Source organism: Lolium rigidum, chromosome 6 (assembly GCF_022539505.1).
Source record: "Lolium rigidum isolate FL_2022 chromosome 6, APGP_CSIRO_Lrig_0.1, whole genome shotgun sequence".
NCBI lineage: Eukaryota > Viridiplantae > Streptophyta > Magnoliopsida > Poales > Poaceae > Lolium > Lolium rigidum.
The window spans coordinates 11,350,304-11,365,947 of record NC_061513.1 but is presented as its reverse complement, the minus strand read 5'-3'; the positions used below and the strand labels follow the sequence as shown (position 1 = coordinate 11,365,947).

Below are 15,644 nucleotides of genomic sequence, written 5' to 3'. Positions count from 1 at the left end.
CGATTCCAGCAATCGGCCAAAATTATCCTCACCATCCATCCTGCCTGGGTTCAGCACTTAATCCAACAGGGGATACCTGAAGAGCCGATACCATCAATTCTCTTGACAGAATCAGCTCAGGGGGCACCTAGGTGGATGAAACACGAGGATATGCAGTAGGAATGTCTTGCAACGCCCAGCAGCCTAAGATATCCTTTGATGATGGGTATTGAAGTATGGGGGCCGATACATAAATCGGCCGAAAAAATTCAAAAAATTTTAAGCACAGCCGATGCAGCAGACATCGTCTTAAGGTTGCAGCAAGAAGTAGACTGAAGAAGCTCGGGGGGCAGCTCACCCTAAAGGTTCTCTGCTCTGAGGAGCCGATGTTGTTAAAATCGGCCGGCTACGTCAAGATTTGAGGCCAATGGCGGCACATTTGGCTGATTCGCCTTGATTAAGGCTCGGGGGCAGCTCGCCCTAAAGATCCTTGCTCTGGGGAGCCGATTTGGTTGGAATCGGCTATCCCTACATCGCAACTGGTCTGGAGAGTGGTGTTACGTTACGGAGTCATCGGTTTGAGCATCCAAGACGAGTTCCGGGGCTCGTTAAAGACGCCTGCTCAAGATCAAGTCGCTCGACCTACTAAGATCGGTTGTGCCATCGTCATCGGCGAGCTGGCTAGCTTGGAGGGATGGCTGAATTGGCTTGTCTCGCGGATTATCGTGAGAAACGATGCGTTGCCATCGGTCATTAAGCATGGATTAGGCCAACGATCGACAAAGTCGGATGAGGAAAAATCGGCTAAATCAGCATGAAAGAAATCGGCGAAATCAAGTTAAGGGAAATTCTTCATTAATATTGGGATTTCTTACAATGGAGAGCCGACTGCTCAAAAGAAGAACAAAAGAAGAGCCGATTGCTCAAGGGACTGCTGATCCTACATAACTACTCCTCGCTAGCGTCGTCGTCGGCATCGCCATCGGCGCTACTGCCGGAGAAGTCCTCGCCGCTGCTGCCCCAGCCGTCGGCTGGGGCTTCCTCCTCCTCCTCGTCATCATCATCATCCTCGCTATCCGCCCAGCTGCGGAAGCGCTTCGTTGGAGGATACCCAGTGGAGGAGGAGGAGTCGTCTTCCTCCTCCTCATCTTCTCCTTCCTCGTCGTCATCGTCGTCCTCGCTGTCCGCCCACATGCGGGAGCGCTTCTTCGACGGGAGCCTGGCGGAGGGGGAGGCCTTGGTCTTCTCTGCTTCTCCTTCTTTCTTCTCCTTGTCGAGAGGAGATGGGGTTCGCCCGGAGTGGAGCTCGTCCTCTTCCTTGTTCTTCGGCGACGATTGGAGGGGAGGCACGAAGCGGAGGAGGAAGAGGAAGACATGGCTGCATGGGAAGAGGGTTTTTGGCGTTGGTGGACAGAGCAGAGCAAGGGGATGGAGTGGTGAACCGTTCGGCACAGATAAATAAAAGGAGTGTAGTGGAGATTTAATGCCATGACGGTTCTCGAGGACGGGATGCCGAAATTGTCAATTCGTACAGAGAAGCCCAGGAGGCGAGGCGTAATGATGGAAGATTCTGCGGCAGTTCTGCTCTGCCACGACATGACCCGACGAAAGGAAAGCGTAATGATTTTGGAAATGACATTTCCAAAACCAGGGGGGCATGTGTTATCACCAGAATTTGACCGAGTCAGAGGTGGGCCGCGATCAAGATGGACTTGAAGAATATATATAGAAGAAATACGTGAATCGGCCTTATGCGCAACGTTTGGGCTAATTTGCCCTTGTATCTGTAACATATTAGATTACGTGTCAATTTAGAAGTTAGAGTTTTACCCGTGCACGGTTAGGTGCACGCTGAGTTAAAAAGTCCCTTGGACTATAAATATGTATCTAGGGTTTATGGAATAAACAACAACCAACGTTCAACACAAACAAATCTCGGTGCATCGCCAACTCCTTCGTCTCGAGGGTTTCTCCGGTAAGCACCATGCTGCCTAGATCGCATCTTGCGATCTAGGCAGCACAAGCCTGCCCACGTTGTTCATGCGTTGCTCGTGCTGAAGCCTTTTTGATGGCGAGCAACGTAGTTATCTTAGATGTGTTAGGGTTAGCATTGTTCTTTGTATCATATGCTGTCGTAGTGCAACCCTCATGCATCTAGCCGCCCTTACACCTATCTCAGGTGTAGGGGCGGCACCCCGCTTGATCATAGTTTAGTAGATCTGATCCGTTACGGTTGCTCCTTGTTCATCAAGGATTAGTTTAACATCCGCAATAGTTAGGCCTTACAAAGGGTTGGAGGATCCAGTGGCGTGTAGGGTGGAGTTCGCTAGCCCTAGACAGGATGTTCCGGGGATCAACCTCGTGTTGGTTTTTAGGCCCTGTCTAGGATCGGCTTACGATCACCGTGCGCGAGCGCGAGGCCCAATCGTGAGTAGGATGATCCGATTATGCGGTGAAAACCCTAAATCGTCGTAGATCGCATTATCTTTATCTTGATCAAGCGGGACCACCATATATTCGGACACCTTGTACGAATCATGGGTGGATCGGCTCTTTGAGCCGATTCACGAGATAACTCGAGAGCCGATCGAGGCTCGTATTTAACGTTTACGTGTATGCCATGCAGGAAACTAAGCGAGGCATCATCCAACACCTTCCTGACCGGGTATAGGTCAGGTGGCACGCCCTTGCGATAGCATCGGACGTGTGACCAGGAGGCTTTGCGGGCCGTCGCTCTGAGGGACTGGGGCCAGCCGCAGCCCTAGTTGTTCCCGGCTCTACTGTGTTGCCAGTCACTGCCCGCCGGTGGGTTTCTGACGCCAACAATATGATAGATCGATAATCAACTTGACATAGTATTCAATATTCATCGGATCCCAACAAACACAACATGTAGGATTACAAATAGATGATCTTGATCATGATAGGCAGCTCACAAGATCTAACATGATAGCACAATGAGGAGAAGACAACCATCTAGCTACTTCTATGGACCCATAGTCCAGGGGTGGACTACTCACACATCAATCCGGAGGCGATCATGGCGATGAATAGACCTCCGGGAGATGATCTCCTGAATCCCCCGAGATGGGATTGGCGGCGGCGGCGTCTCTGGAAGGTTTTCCGTATCGTGGCTCTCGGTACTGGGGTATTCCCGACGAAGGCTTTAAGTAGGCGGAAGGGCGGAGTCGGAGGAGTCACGGGGGGCCCACACGCTAGTTCCGCGCGGGCCCCCTCTAGGCCGCGCCGCCCTAGTGCGGCGGCGCCCCGTGGCCCCACTTCGTATCTCGTCCGGTCTTCTGGAAGCTTCTTGGAAAAATAAGCCCCTGGGCGTTGATTTCGTCCAATTCCGAGAATATTTCCTTACTAGGATTTCTGAAACCAAAAACAGCGAGAAAACGACAAGCTGGCTCTTCGGCATCTCGTCAATAGGTTAGTGCCGGAAAATGCATAATAATGACATATAATGTGTATAAAACATGTGAGTATCATCATAAAAGTAGCATGGAACATAAGAAATTATAGATACGTTTGAGGCGTATCACTTACCCAGTCTTCTTATCTGGATGAAGCTCTTGATGGATTTGGCAAGAAAGATGCCAAGACCTGGACCGATGATGAAAAGAGGAAAGACCGTAAGACTTTTTCATTAATTCAGCTTCATCTATGTAACAATATCTTGCAGGAAGTGCTGGCTGAGAAATCCGCAGCGGCGCTGTGGTTGAAACCGGAATCGATCTGCATGTCCAAAGATCTAACCAGTAATATGTACGTGAAGATGAAGCTGTTCTTGCACAAGCTGCAAGAAGGTGCGTCAATGATGAATCACCTATCGATCTTTAGAGAGATCGTTTCTGATTTGCTGTTCATGGAGGTAAATTATGATGATGAGGATCTCGCTCTTATACTGTTAGTCTCGTTGCCTAATTCTTTTGCGAATTTTCGAGACACCTTGTTATACAGCCGTGATGAACTAACCCTTGCCGAAGTTTATGAGGCCCTCCAGTCAGAGGGAAAAGATGAAATCTATGGTGCAGGCAGAGGGTTCGTCATCTAAGGCAGAAGCACTTCAGGTCCGAGGCAGGACCGAGAACAGAAACAACAACTACAACAGAGATAAGAGCAAGACCGACAGAGGTTGCTCAAAGTCAAAGGGACGAGGTGGTAAGTTCTGCAAGTATTGTAAGAAAATTATCCACGAAACTAATGATTGCTGGAAGTTGCAGAACAAAGAGAAAAGAAACGGTACTTACCATTCAAAAAACAAATCTGAGGGTGATGGTAAGGCTGCTGTTGTTTCCAGTGATAATTCTGATGGCGATTGCCTAGTTGTGTTTGATGGTTGTGTTTCTGGTAATGATGAGTGGATCCTTGATTCTGCATGTTCGTTTCATATTTGCTGTAACAAAGACTGGTTCAGTTCTTATGAGTTTGTGCAGAGTGGAGATGTTGTGCGTATGGGAGATAACAACACACGTGAGATCGTGGGCATTGGCTCCGTTCAGATCAAGATGCATGATCATATGACACGCACTCTAACAGATGTGAGACACATACCTGGCATGGCCAGAAATCTGATCTCTCTCAGTACCCTTGATGTTGATGGGTACAAACACTCCGGTTCTCACAGAGTTCTGAAGGTATCAAAAGGTTCTCTTGTTCACATGATTGGTGATATGAATTCTACAAAATTATATGTTCTTAGAGGTAGCACTTTGTCTGGTATTGCTGCTGCTGTTATTCCTGATGAACCTGGCAAAACTAATATGTGGCATATGCGTCTTGTACATATGAGTGAACATGGCATGGCAGAATTGTACATGAGAGACCTGCTAGATGGTTGCAATTTGAGTAAGTTTGAGTTCTGTGAGCACTGCATTTTTGGTAAGCATAAAAGAGTTAAATTCAATGCTTCCGTTCATACCACTAAAGGTATTCTAGATTATGTGCATGCTGATGTGTAGGGACCTTCCAGCAAGACTTCTCTTCGTGGTGCACATTACATGCTTATTGCTCCCTCCGTCCCAGTTCGCAAGGCAAAGTTTTCAAATATCTTGGCCCAAGGTGAATTCTCATTGGCTCTAAATTTGCACGTTAAAACATGCAAAAACTTTGCCTTTCACATGCATGGAGTACTAGTGCGCGGTGGTTTCACATGCATGGAGTACTAGTGCATGGTGGGAGATGAAAAGAGGAGTGTTTGCATGCAAAAATGAATTAGTTTACTCCCACATTAAATGCAAAATGTGCCTAGGAGGTGAGTGATTTTGGGACAAATATTTTTTAGGAATTTGCCTTGCGAACTGGGACGGAGGGAGTATCATAGATGATTACTCCATAAAAGTGTGGCTTTTCTTTCTGAAATATAAATCTGATGTGTTTGATGCTTTTAGAAAGTGGAAAGTTATGGTAGAGAAGCAAACAAAAAAGAAATTTAAATTGCTTCGTACTGAAAATGGCATGGAGTTTTGTTCTACTATTTTCAATGATTATTGCAGCGACGAAGGCATTGTCAGGCACCACACCATCCCATATACTCCTCAGCAGAATGGTGTGGCGAAGAGGATGAACATAACCATCATCTCCAAGGCTCGCTGCATGTTGTCCAATGTTGGTATGCATAGACGTTTTTGGGCTGAAGCAGCCTCCACCGCTTGTTACTTGATAAACAGGTCACCTTGCATTCCGCTTGATAAGAAAACTCCTATTGAGGTATGGTCTGGTTCATCTGCTGATTATTCACAGTTGAGAGTTTTTGGTTGCGATGCTTATGCTCATGTTGATAATGGAAAGTGTGTGTTTTTTGGTTATGGTTCAGGAGTTAAGGCATACAAGTTATGGAATCCTGAAACTAAGAAAGTTTTGCATAGCAGGAATGTAGTCTTTAATGAGGCTGTCATGTTCTATAAGAGTTCATCTATAGATGTTACTGATGCTGTTGATTTTTCTAATAATTCTAATGATGAACAACAGAGGATTAGCGTGCAGGTGGAGCAGAAAGAAAATGATGCTGCTGAAAATGATAACACTGTTGTTCAGCACTCACCGCCTGTTTTGCAGCAAACAAAAATTCCATTGCTGCTGATAGACCGATGCGTAATAAAGGTCCACGTCCTCGTTTAATTGAAGAATGTAATCTTGTTCATCATGCTTTGAGTTGTGCTGAACAGGTGGAGCATGATACTGAACCTGCTACATATACTGAGGTCGTTGCATCCGTTGACCGCGTGAAGTGGATTTCTGCTATGCAAGAGGAGATGCAATCTCTTGACAAGAATGGCACATGGGATGTCGTGCCCTTGCGTAAACAAAAGAAGGCTATCCGCTGTAAGTTGATATTTAAAAGAAAGGAAGGTTTGTCTCCTAATGAGCCTCCGAGGTTTAAGGCAAGGTTACTAGCAAAAGGTTTCAGCCAAATTCCAGGTATTGATTATAATGATGTATTGTCTCCAGTTGTGAAGCATAGTTCCCTTCGTGCATTCTTTGGTATTGTGGCTATGCATGATCTTGAGTTTGAGCAGCTAGATGTAAAGACTGCTTTTCTGCATGGTGAGCTTGAGGAGGAGATATACATGGACTAACCTGAAGGTTTTGTTGTACCTGGTAAGGAGGATCTTGTTTGCAAGCTAAAGAGGTCCCTTTATGGTTTGAAACAGTCTCCAAGACAGTGGTATAAAACGTTTGATTCGTTTATGATTGCACATAAGTTTAAGAGATCTCAGTATGATTGTGTTTATGTCAAGTTTGTTAATGGATCACCAATATACTTGTTGTTATATGTTGATGATATGTTGATTGCTGCCAAGAGCAAGAAAGAGATCACTACTTTAAAGTCACAATTAAGTAGTGAGTTTGAGATGAAAGATCTTGGTGTTGCTAAGAAAAACTAGGTATGGAAATTATAAGAGACAGAAAATCTAGTGTGTTATTTCTTAGTCAGCAAAATTACATTCAGAAAGTTCTTCATCGTTTTAATATGCATGATGCAAAGTCTGTTAGTACACCTATTGCTCCTCACTTAAAATTGTCAGCACTGCATTGTCCTAGTACTGATGGAGATATTGAGTACATGTCACGAGTTCCATATTCTAGTGCTATTGGTTCCTTGATGTATGCCATGGTCTGTTCTCGTCCTGATTTGTCATATTCTATGAGCTTGGTCAGTCGATACATGGCTAATCCTGGTAAAGAACATTGGAAAGCTGTTCAGTGGATTTTCAGGTACCTTCGTAGCACATCCAAAGCTTGCTTCAAGTTTGGCAAGATCGGTGAGGGACTCGTAGGCTATGTGGATTCAGATTTTGCTGCCGATTTGGATAAGAGAAGATCCATCACAGGTTATGTGTTCACTGTTGGTGGATATGATGTGTGTTGGAAGGCAACGTTACAACCTGTTGTTGCCCAATCTACAACCGAAGCAGAATATATATCAATTAATGAAGCTTGCAAAGAGTCTGTTTGGTTGAAAGGTTTGTATGCTGAGCTTTGTGGAGATGATTCTTGCATTAACTTGTTTTCTGATAGTCAAAGTGCAATATACCTTAATATAGATCAAATATTCCATGAGAGGACAAAGCACATTGATATCAAGTACCATTATATGCGCGACATTGTTGCTCAAGGTAAACTGAAGGTATGCAAGATAAGTACTCATGATAATCCTGCTGATATGATGACAAAGCCAGTTCCTGTTTACAAGTTTCAGCTTTGCTCGAGCTTGGTTGGTATAACTATTTAGCCCAAGTGGTTGTTGGCGCCAGCAAGTGCTTTTTCTTGGTTGTTCAGGAGATTGTTGAAGTTCATCCTACAAGATGGAATTTGTCTCAAGGTGGAGTTTGTTATATTGTGATCCAAATTCATATACTAAAGCGAGGCTAACTTCTGACGAGCGGAGCGAGGCCCGTCGCCGGTAGGGTTGGACCGATATGGTACGGTACGGTACGGATCGTTGGCACCTCCTATATATACATCTTGTAAGCCGCTTGCTAGGGTTTATCAGATTATAAGATAACCCACGGCGTTTGTAAACACTCCCCGATATAGTGAAGTATTGCTGGCTGGCGTCCGTGGTTTTTTCCCTTCTGTGTTAGAAGGGATTTTCCATGTTAAATCTTGTGTCTCCACTGCATTTACCTTTATCGTTCTTTGTTATTTGCTTGTCGCTTTTATAACACAGGTCAGCCAGGACCAATGTCTAGATCTGAGCCTACTAGTTCTTGTACGTAGGTGGACCCAATCGTTTCTAATCCCGGGCACGCGTCCAGGCTGCCGATCGGCGGCGCAGTCTATTTTGATAAAAAAATTGATTTACATTTTAATAAAAAAATTCCTAGGTTTACAGCATGCTCAGACTTGATGAAAATCTTGAGCCTATCACTGTTCTTTTAGGAAATCCCTTTTAGGAAATCAGAAGACAAGTTAATGAATTCCAGAATCAGTCACACCCTCTTCAATCCTCAGTTTACCACATCAAGCAAGACGAATGACTAGATCTGATAGCAACATTCCTATCCAGTGTTTGCCGCAGTTCATAGTATGCAACTGATGGGATCTGTGATCATCGATGTACAATGCTTTTGAGTTGAGTGAAGCTTGTACGGTGCTTTGTGCCCTTCACTGTTAAAAGAAGGTTGCATAACTGAACTCTGCTGTGCGTAACCAAGTACCCGTGGTAAAATACCAGTATTTTAAACAGAAGGTCATTTGGCTCGGCTTTATAAATAAAGCCTTCCTGACAAATGGTACATAAGAGTTATACAAACCACACACGCATAACACGCCTTGGCGCTAACAAGTTTGACCCACACCAAGGTCCAGGAGACACACCGACAAGGGATACAAAGCAGATCGGAACTACATAGAGCCATAGAGGCGTACTCAACCAAACTAGATAGAAACTGAAGCAAGTCCGTGGTCGAGTCTCCGCAAGGATCCTCCGCGACTCAGCCCGTAGTCTCGCGTAGAGTCTCCTAATGTCGCCCACCGCTATGTGCAGCATCGCTCGGTCTCTCTGTCTGACCAGAACCCTCGAGCACTTCATATGGATCAGCATTTGATAAAAAACATCAGCCAGGTTTCCGATCATCTTTCCTTCAATGGTTAGCGTGTGGTTCACAAAGTCCAACATTGGGCTGCGAACGTAAACCAAACTAGCATACGAAGGGGGCCATATAGGTCCTGGGCGATTGCAATGAACTCCCTCGGTCCGGCAGGGTTCCAGTCCCAGTGGAGTAGTTTCCTAACTCCAACCCACATAGGAGTGCACACCGGTGGTGCTGAAACGGTTTGCTCCCCTCTCTCTCTCGACTTCTGAAAAGGGAGAACCGGGACGCGATCGCTTTTCCGGCGGCGGCTCCGGCGCCTCTCCATCCCCATGGGCCTTGGGCTCATCGGTGGGAGGAGGGTGTCCGGATCCGTCGCTTCGATCTGTATAGCTGTAGATTAGAGCTAGTCTACGTAGCTAAGGTTTGGCCGGCTCTTGCTTCTTCTCTGATGGCAAGAGTGATGGTGTGAATAAGTGTGCCCCAGATTTCTCCCCGCCGTGGTGCTCTGCTTCGCGGCCGGCGACAGATTTGGGTGCCTGGTCTTCCTGCTGAGGGCGTTGCTGCGGCGGCGGCATCCTCGGGTTGGGATTTTGTTCTCCATCTCCGCCGTCGTGGTAGCGCTTGCTCCAGCGTTGCTGTGGAGATTAGGAGTTTGTACAGGAGCTGGTCCAGGCCGGCTTCGCCAACAATGGATCGGGAGAGGGTGAGATCTGCTCAGGTTGATGGTGTTCGTGGCCGGCGGATCTGGCTTCACCCCTCGACGACGTCGACGGGATGTACCGGGTCTGGAGCTCGACGGTAGACTCAGGGCGCGGCCCCAGCCGATGATCCCCAACGACAAAGGCGTCGTATTCGGCGACCCACTTTTGAGGTTCACAAAGCTTCTTCAGCGATGGAGTCTCGTCGAGCTCGGGGATGCTGGTTTCCATCCTCCCTCCTTCTGGTGGCCTCCGCGGCGCAGTCGGAGTTGGGCGGTGGTCGGCGGTTCAGTTGCAGGGACCTCCGGGGTTTTCAATGTAATTTTCTTTTTTTCGAGGTCCTGTTTGCAATTGTGTGGGTCCACGTTGTCTTCTGGTCCCTTCTAGTGTGTGTACGTGTCCTGTACTCAAGCCAGCTAATATAAATGGAAACGTACTCTTCAAAAAAAAAAAAAAAAAAACTCCAACCCACATCAATTTGGCAATAGGGCAGCAGAAGAAGATATGAGTATCATGTGATCCCTGTTAAAACTTATAAGATATGAGTAGTCTAGATTATATATTTACATCAGTAGGTGTTGAGTTGTAGCAGAGTTTTCTTACTCCTACTAGATGAGTTCTAGCAGTGTTGCCGCGCGTGGTGCTCCAGTTCTAGCAGTCCCATTAAGCAAAGCATCGCTAGTGTCTGTTTCATATCGGACTCAGCTTGCCTGTTGGAGCTAGCAGGAACGGTTCCCGTCAGCTGTATGCGTCTGTCCTAGTATTTCAGGAAATCGGAGTCTCGTCCGTGTCCGTGCCCGTGTAGCTAGCCTGGCCGTGTATATATACGAGGAGGCTGTATCTATCTACATCTTGTGAATCTGATCGCCTGCAGAGATAACAAAAAAAAAAGTGCACCTTTGGCCAAGAAACAATCTCCTTCCCCACGGATGAACACTTGGTTCTACCGAGAGGACTCCCGCAACCGTGCACGCAGAACCGATGAGCAACCAGAATTCCCTGACGACGAAGAACTGACCTGTCGTAGACGGAGCGTTGCAACGACCTAAACCAAGATTACGCCCCATTGGAGAGGCGTGTCAGTCTCCAGTAAGGTGGTTCAGTGGTACGCATATTGATTGCCACTAAATTGGTACTGGTGGCAGCTCATCTACTCCACTCCGAGCTGAGCCAGCTGCTTCTTTGGTTTCAGCTCCGGGGCGTGACATGGATCCGCCCCAATTAAACCTCCTCCGACCAGTCCACGGGCAGCCGCTATAACTCCGCCACCACTCGCGCACCGCATCTCAGAGCCCACATCTCGATCCGTCCAGCAACCGGCGACGACCATGGCGGCGGCACTCAAGCGCGCCTACCTCGCCGTCTACAACTGGGCCGTCTTCTCCGGATGGTTCGTTCTCTTCCCTCCTTCCCACATCCAATTCGTCCACGGATTGACCGTCAGACTGATCCGTGTCTCCTTGTCTGCAGGGCTCAGGTGCTCTACTACGCCGTCACCACGCTGCTCCGGTCGGGCCACCAGGACGTCTACGCCGCCGTCGAGAGGCCGCTCCAGCTCGCCCAGACCGCCGCCGTCCTCGAGGTACCACTACCCGTTCTGCCGGATCTTGCTGTTTCTCTTGATCTCTCTCGCTCTGCTCTGCTCTGTTCTGACCTCTGCCTCGTGTGTGTGTCCTCTTTCAGATCATCCACGGGCTCGTCGGCCTGGTGCGGTCGCCGATATCGGCCACGCTGCCGCAGATCGGATCGCGGCTCTTTGTCACCTGGGGCATCCTCTGGAGCTTCCCGGAGGTGAGCCAGCCTCGCCCGCCACATAACTTGCAGAGTTATCGCACTGCCATGTTGCTCTATGCTTATCTTCCTGCATTTTTGTCTGTTGGATGATTGCAGACCACGACACACATTCTCGTGAGCTCCTTGGTCATCAGCTGGTCCATCACAGAGGTATGTGTTTGCACTGACTGACATGTACTAGTATGTAGCATATGGAATGGTAGATTGGTAGCATCAGTAGTTTATACAAGATGGGGATTACACTTCTTCACATTAATCGTAACTATTATCAAGTCGAGGGGCGCTGTTGCTGTTAGACTAGCTGAAAACATGTTCCTGAAATAATAACTAAGCATAGGGTTTGGCATAAGGATGTTGCTGCCCCAAGTTCAATTTCAGAATTCTTGTAAACAGGAAAATTAGCACAAAACCATTGCGGCTAGTACGCTATACTACGAATAGGTTGCCAAAGTCAATGCCATATGGTCTGTTTGTCAGAAGGCGCTGACCTGATGATCTGATCACGCGGTTAATAGAAATAAACCGCAAATTATGTAACTTACAAACAACTAGATACTTACTCAACTCTCTGTGCTCTAATGCAGATCATTAGATATTCATTCTTCGGCACTAAAGAACTTCTCGGATCTGCCCCATCGTGGCTTCAATGGCTTAGGTAAGGCCACGCTGCGCTGCTACCAAGCTTAATTTTGCATAACATTTGAGGGTTTAAAGTAAACGAGGAATCAACTGTATAAAGAATGGCTATTTACATGGAACAAAAACATCATGCCTGCAGGTATAGCTCCTTCCTAATCATGTACCCAACCGGCATCAGCAGCGAGCTTGGGCTGATATACATTGCTTTGGAGTACATTAAGGTATTATTATTTTCTGAACATATCCATTCAAGTCAACTGACCAGTAAACATATAAATTTAGTTAATGATGCTAATATATGCTTGTGCATGATAACCGCAGGCGTCAGAGAAGTACTCGTTTAGATTGCCCAACGCATGGAATTATTCGTTTGATTATTTTTATGCATCAATCATGGTGCTTCTAATTTACGTTCCAGGTATGTTACTTCCTATCCTTGGATTACCTTTCTCCTCAATTCATTGCACCCTCTTTTGTGCCTTACAGTGGATAAATTTAACTTTGGATACAGGGAGCCCGCATATGTACACCTACATGCTTGGGCAGCGCAAGAAGGCTCTCTCAAAGTCGAAGACCATGTAAATCTTATTGATAGTCACTTCCAAAAGTGGGTACCAATCGTCCTGTTCAACGCCTCATCAGCAAATTGGCCGCCTGATCTTGGTGTGCACTAGCTGCAGCAGAGGATCGTCAATCTATGTCATGTAAATGTTGCTGAACTAGAAACAATATCCAAATTATAAGGATATGCACTGATGTATCTTCATTTTGTTGTTGCTAAAGACCTTGCACAATACATGATGTATTGAATTATTTACCCGATGTCTACATGTTTTGGAATTTGAACATTATGTTTTGAGGTTTACAAGGAATTATTGCAAAAAATGTTATGTGTTGGTAATTGTCATCACTAATACTCCCAGTAACACAAAGATGGCAAAGATAGACAAACTCTAACCTACTGATCAATCTCAGAAATTGGGTTTCGAACTCCACGATCAGCAACAAGTGTAGTCTTTTTTCTGTTGCTAAAATCTTAATATAAACTTTTGGATAAAATCTATTAACTGTAGCAAATAGAAATTAGCATAATTATTTGAACAATCTAATTTAGAATCAAAATATCAAACAGAAAATTCACCAATTCTGTTGGTACGCATCAATTAAAGATTATAGGGGTGTTTTCCTTTCGTGATAGATCAACCACATGTGAAGTTAGTACACGAATGGTGCTGAAATTTACTTTTTATTCCACTGCGTATTTTCAGATCATGTTTGAAATGTGCTAATTTTCACAACACAACCTAGGACGAACTGCTCAACTGATCAATCTATACTGTAGTTTGTACTCTGTTAGGGACTAGATGGAAGATTGGTGGAGGCCGGACCACCGGAAGGAGCAGATCATTGAGCGGCCGTGAAAACCGCTGAAGCTCCGCCAGAGCAGCTTAGTTTTCCAGAATTGGAGTCGGGGACGGCCGGTTGGGCGTGACCTTGAAGTCTCGTTTGGAACGTTTGGGAGCATGGTCTTTCTCATGGGCCAAAATGGGTGAGACGGGCTGAACAATACTTGATAAAATCCCCCATATACAAAGCCTCCTGGGCTTGTTTTTGCCGGACCGGTGCTACATCGAGGGTAGAATCCGGCATCGGCTTCGCCGTGGCGTCATCAGGTTATTTTTTCCCCATGATTCATTGCAATAGAAAACCACGAGCTCATTGTATCCGATTGAAGATGAGCAATTATAATTATATGCAGGTCCTAAAAATGGAATCAAAATTAAAATTATGTCCTGAAGCTAAAAAAAATATTCATGTACATGTTACATCGAAATCATCGGCGGACTTGGGCCAAATGGTGCGCGCGGGGGGGGGGGGGGGGGGGTGGCTGCAAAGGCGTTTTGGGTCACTATGGGGGCGATGGGCAAATGGGCCAAATATAGGGTATTTAGTAAAAAATTGTTAAATATTTTATTTAGCCCCCCCCCCCCCAACTCCGGACTTTCCGGTAGTTTCGCAACTGCATGGTATATACGTTCACTTAAAAAAATGGCAATCAAGCCCCAGTAGTAGAGAACCCTTGTAGCCCTCCCGCTCTTTTCACCCTTGTTGTCGCAGGGAGCATACACGGCTCGTGGGCCCTTTGATTAATACTCATATCATCCTGGATGTGCAACTGGGTGGTGCCTCAACACACATATTGATGCATCAAGGATCGGACGCGAGTTTTTTCCTGAGAGAGGAATAAGCTCCCGCCTCTGGATAGATCGTTTCCCACAACTATTTTCTTGCAGTGTTCCATACCAAACACTTAAAAATCATATATCATAAAGAGAGTTATAAATAATAAACTATAAAGAGTGAATATTAAAGTATGTTAGTGAAATAAAATAAACATGGAGCGCCTATGAATTGTCACATAATTTTATTTTTGGACTCTGATCCGCACCGGTTGAATATATCTTGTGCTACCAGTTTTAAGTGGTTGCTCCGAAAGTCCATGGAGTCGTTTGTTCTTTCACTGACTGAAGATAGTACCATATACAAATCTAATGGGTAGCCATGGGGATAACATATAAGAGATGAATAACTATAGACCTGTTAAGAAAACAACATAATTGTCGCGGTTCCATATAGCCGAAGTCGAAGTACAAATTCGAAAACAAATTTAAGTTTTGTTTTTTCTTTACCAAATTTAACCAACTCCTTAACATATTCATGATGCTACTTGGAGGGATTAAAATAAAATTCAAGTGAATTATTAACTAAAAAACATGAGCATAAAGGAATGAAGTGAGAATATGTTGAATTGTTTCATCCACATCACAGAGAAAACATCTTCTATTTCCATTCTAGTTTCATTTGGCAAGGTTATTAAAAACATATTTTATATAAAACCACATAAAATATGCTTCCTAGCATATTTTCATAGTAATCTAGCATGCATGTCCACAAAGCCCATATACATAGATTTAACCAAGAAGGAACGTGAATTAGTTAAACTTGACTTTTGAGCAACTCGATATCTATCAAGGACTAGATTAAGTTACATTGGGTGTGCCGCAGCCCAAAATTTCTTTAATTTCTTTTGCCCGGCGCATCAACTCATCACATCGCCTAACAAGGAGGCAGATTGTATGTGCCATGGAAAGATTTCATGACGATGCATAATGGCCCTTTGGCCGGCTCTGTGGTATGTGACAGACATATTTCATACCGATGCTCAACTCATCAGTACCTGAGCACGTAAGACTCATGTTGCTTCTACAATCATTATCGGAAAAATTTGTAAAATTTAATCTGAATCTATATCACATTAGGACTTTCTCTTCCTACTCAATAATTTTTTTTTCGAAATGGGAAACCCCGGCCTTCCTACTCATGACTCTGTCGATTATTCATCTATCCCAATTTGATGCTATGGAATTTTTATCTGAACAATATATCAAACTATACCGTGAATGGAGTGAGGAATCCCACATACTGACAT

The 15,644-nt window shown here is 45.4% G+C and overlaps 1 protein-coding gene across 1 annotated transcript; it reads left to right on the top strand.

Annotated features, from left to right (window-relative positions):
• Window positions 1–10,625: 10,625 nt before the first annotated feature.
• LOC124661668 (very-long-chain (3R)-3-hydroxyacyl-CoA dehydratase PASTICCINO 2A-like) lies at window positions 10,626–13,019 on the top strand. The gene is made up of 9 exons (XM_047199544.1): window positions 10,626–10,826; window positions 10,914–11,111; window positions 11,192–11,303; window positions 11,405–11,512; window positions 11,612–11,665; window positions 12,100–12,170; window positions 12,294–12,375; window positions 12,476–12,572; window positions 12,666–13,019. Exons 2-9 carry the CDS (start codon window positions 11,050–11,052, stop codon window positions 12,734–12,736), a joined length of 657 nt encoding a protein of 218 aa, XP_047055500.1. The 5' UTR covers window positions 10,626–10,826; window positions 10,914–11,049; the 3' UTR covers window positions 12,737–13,019.
• Window positions 13,020–15,644: the final 2,625 nt, after the last annotated feature.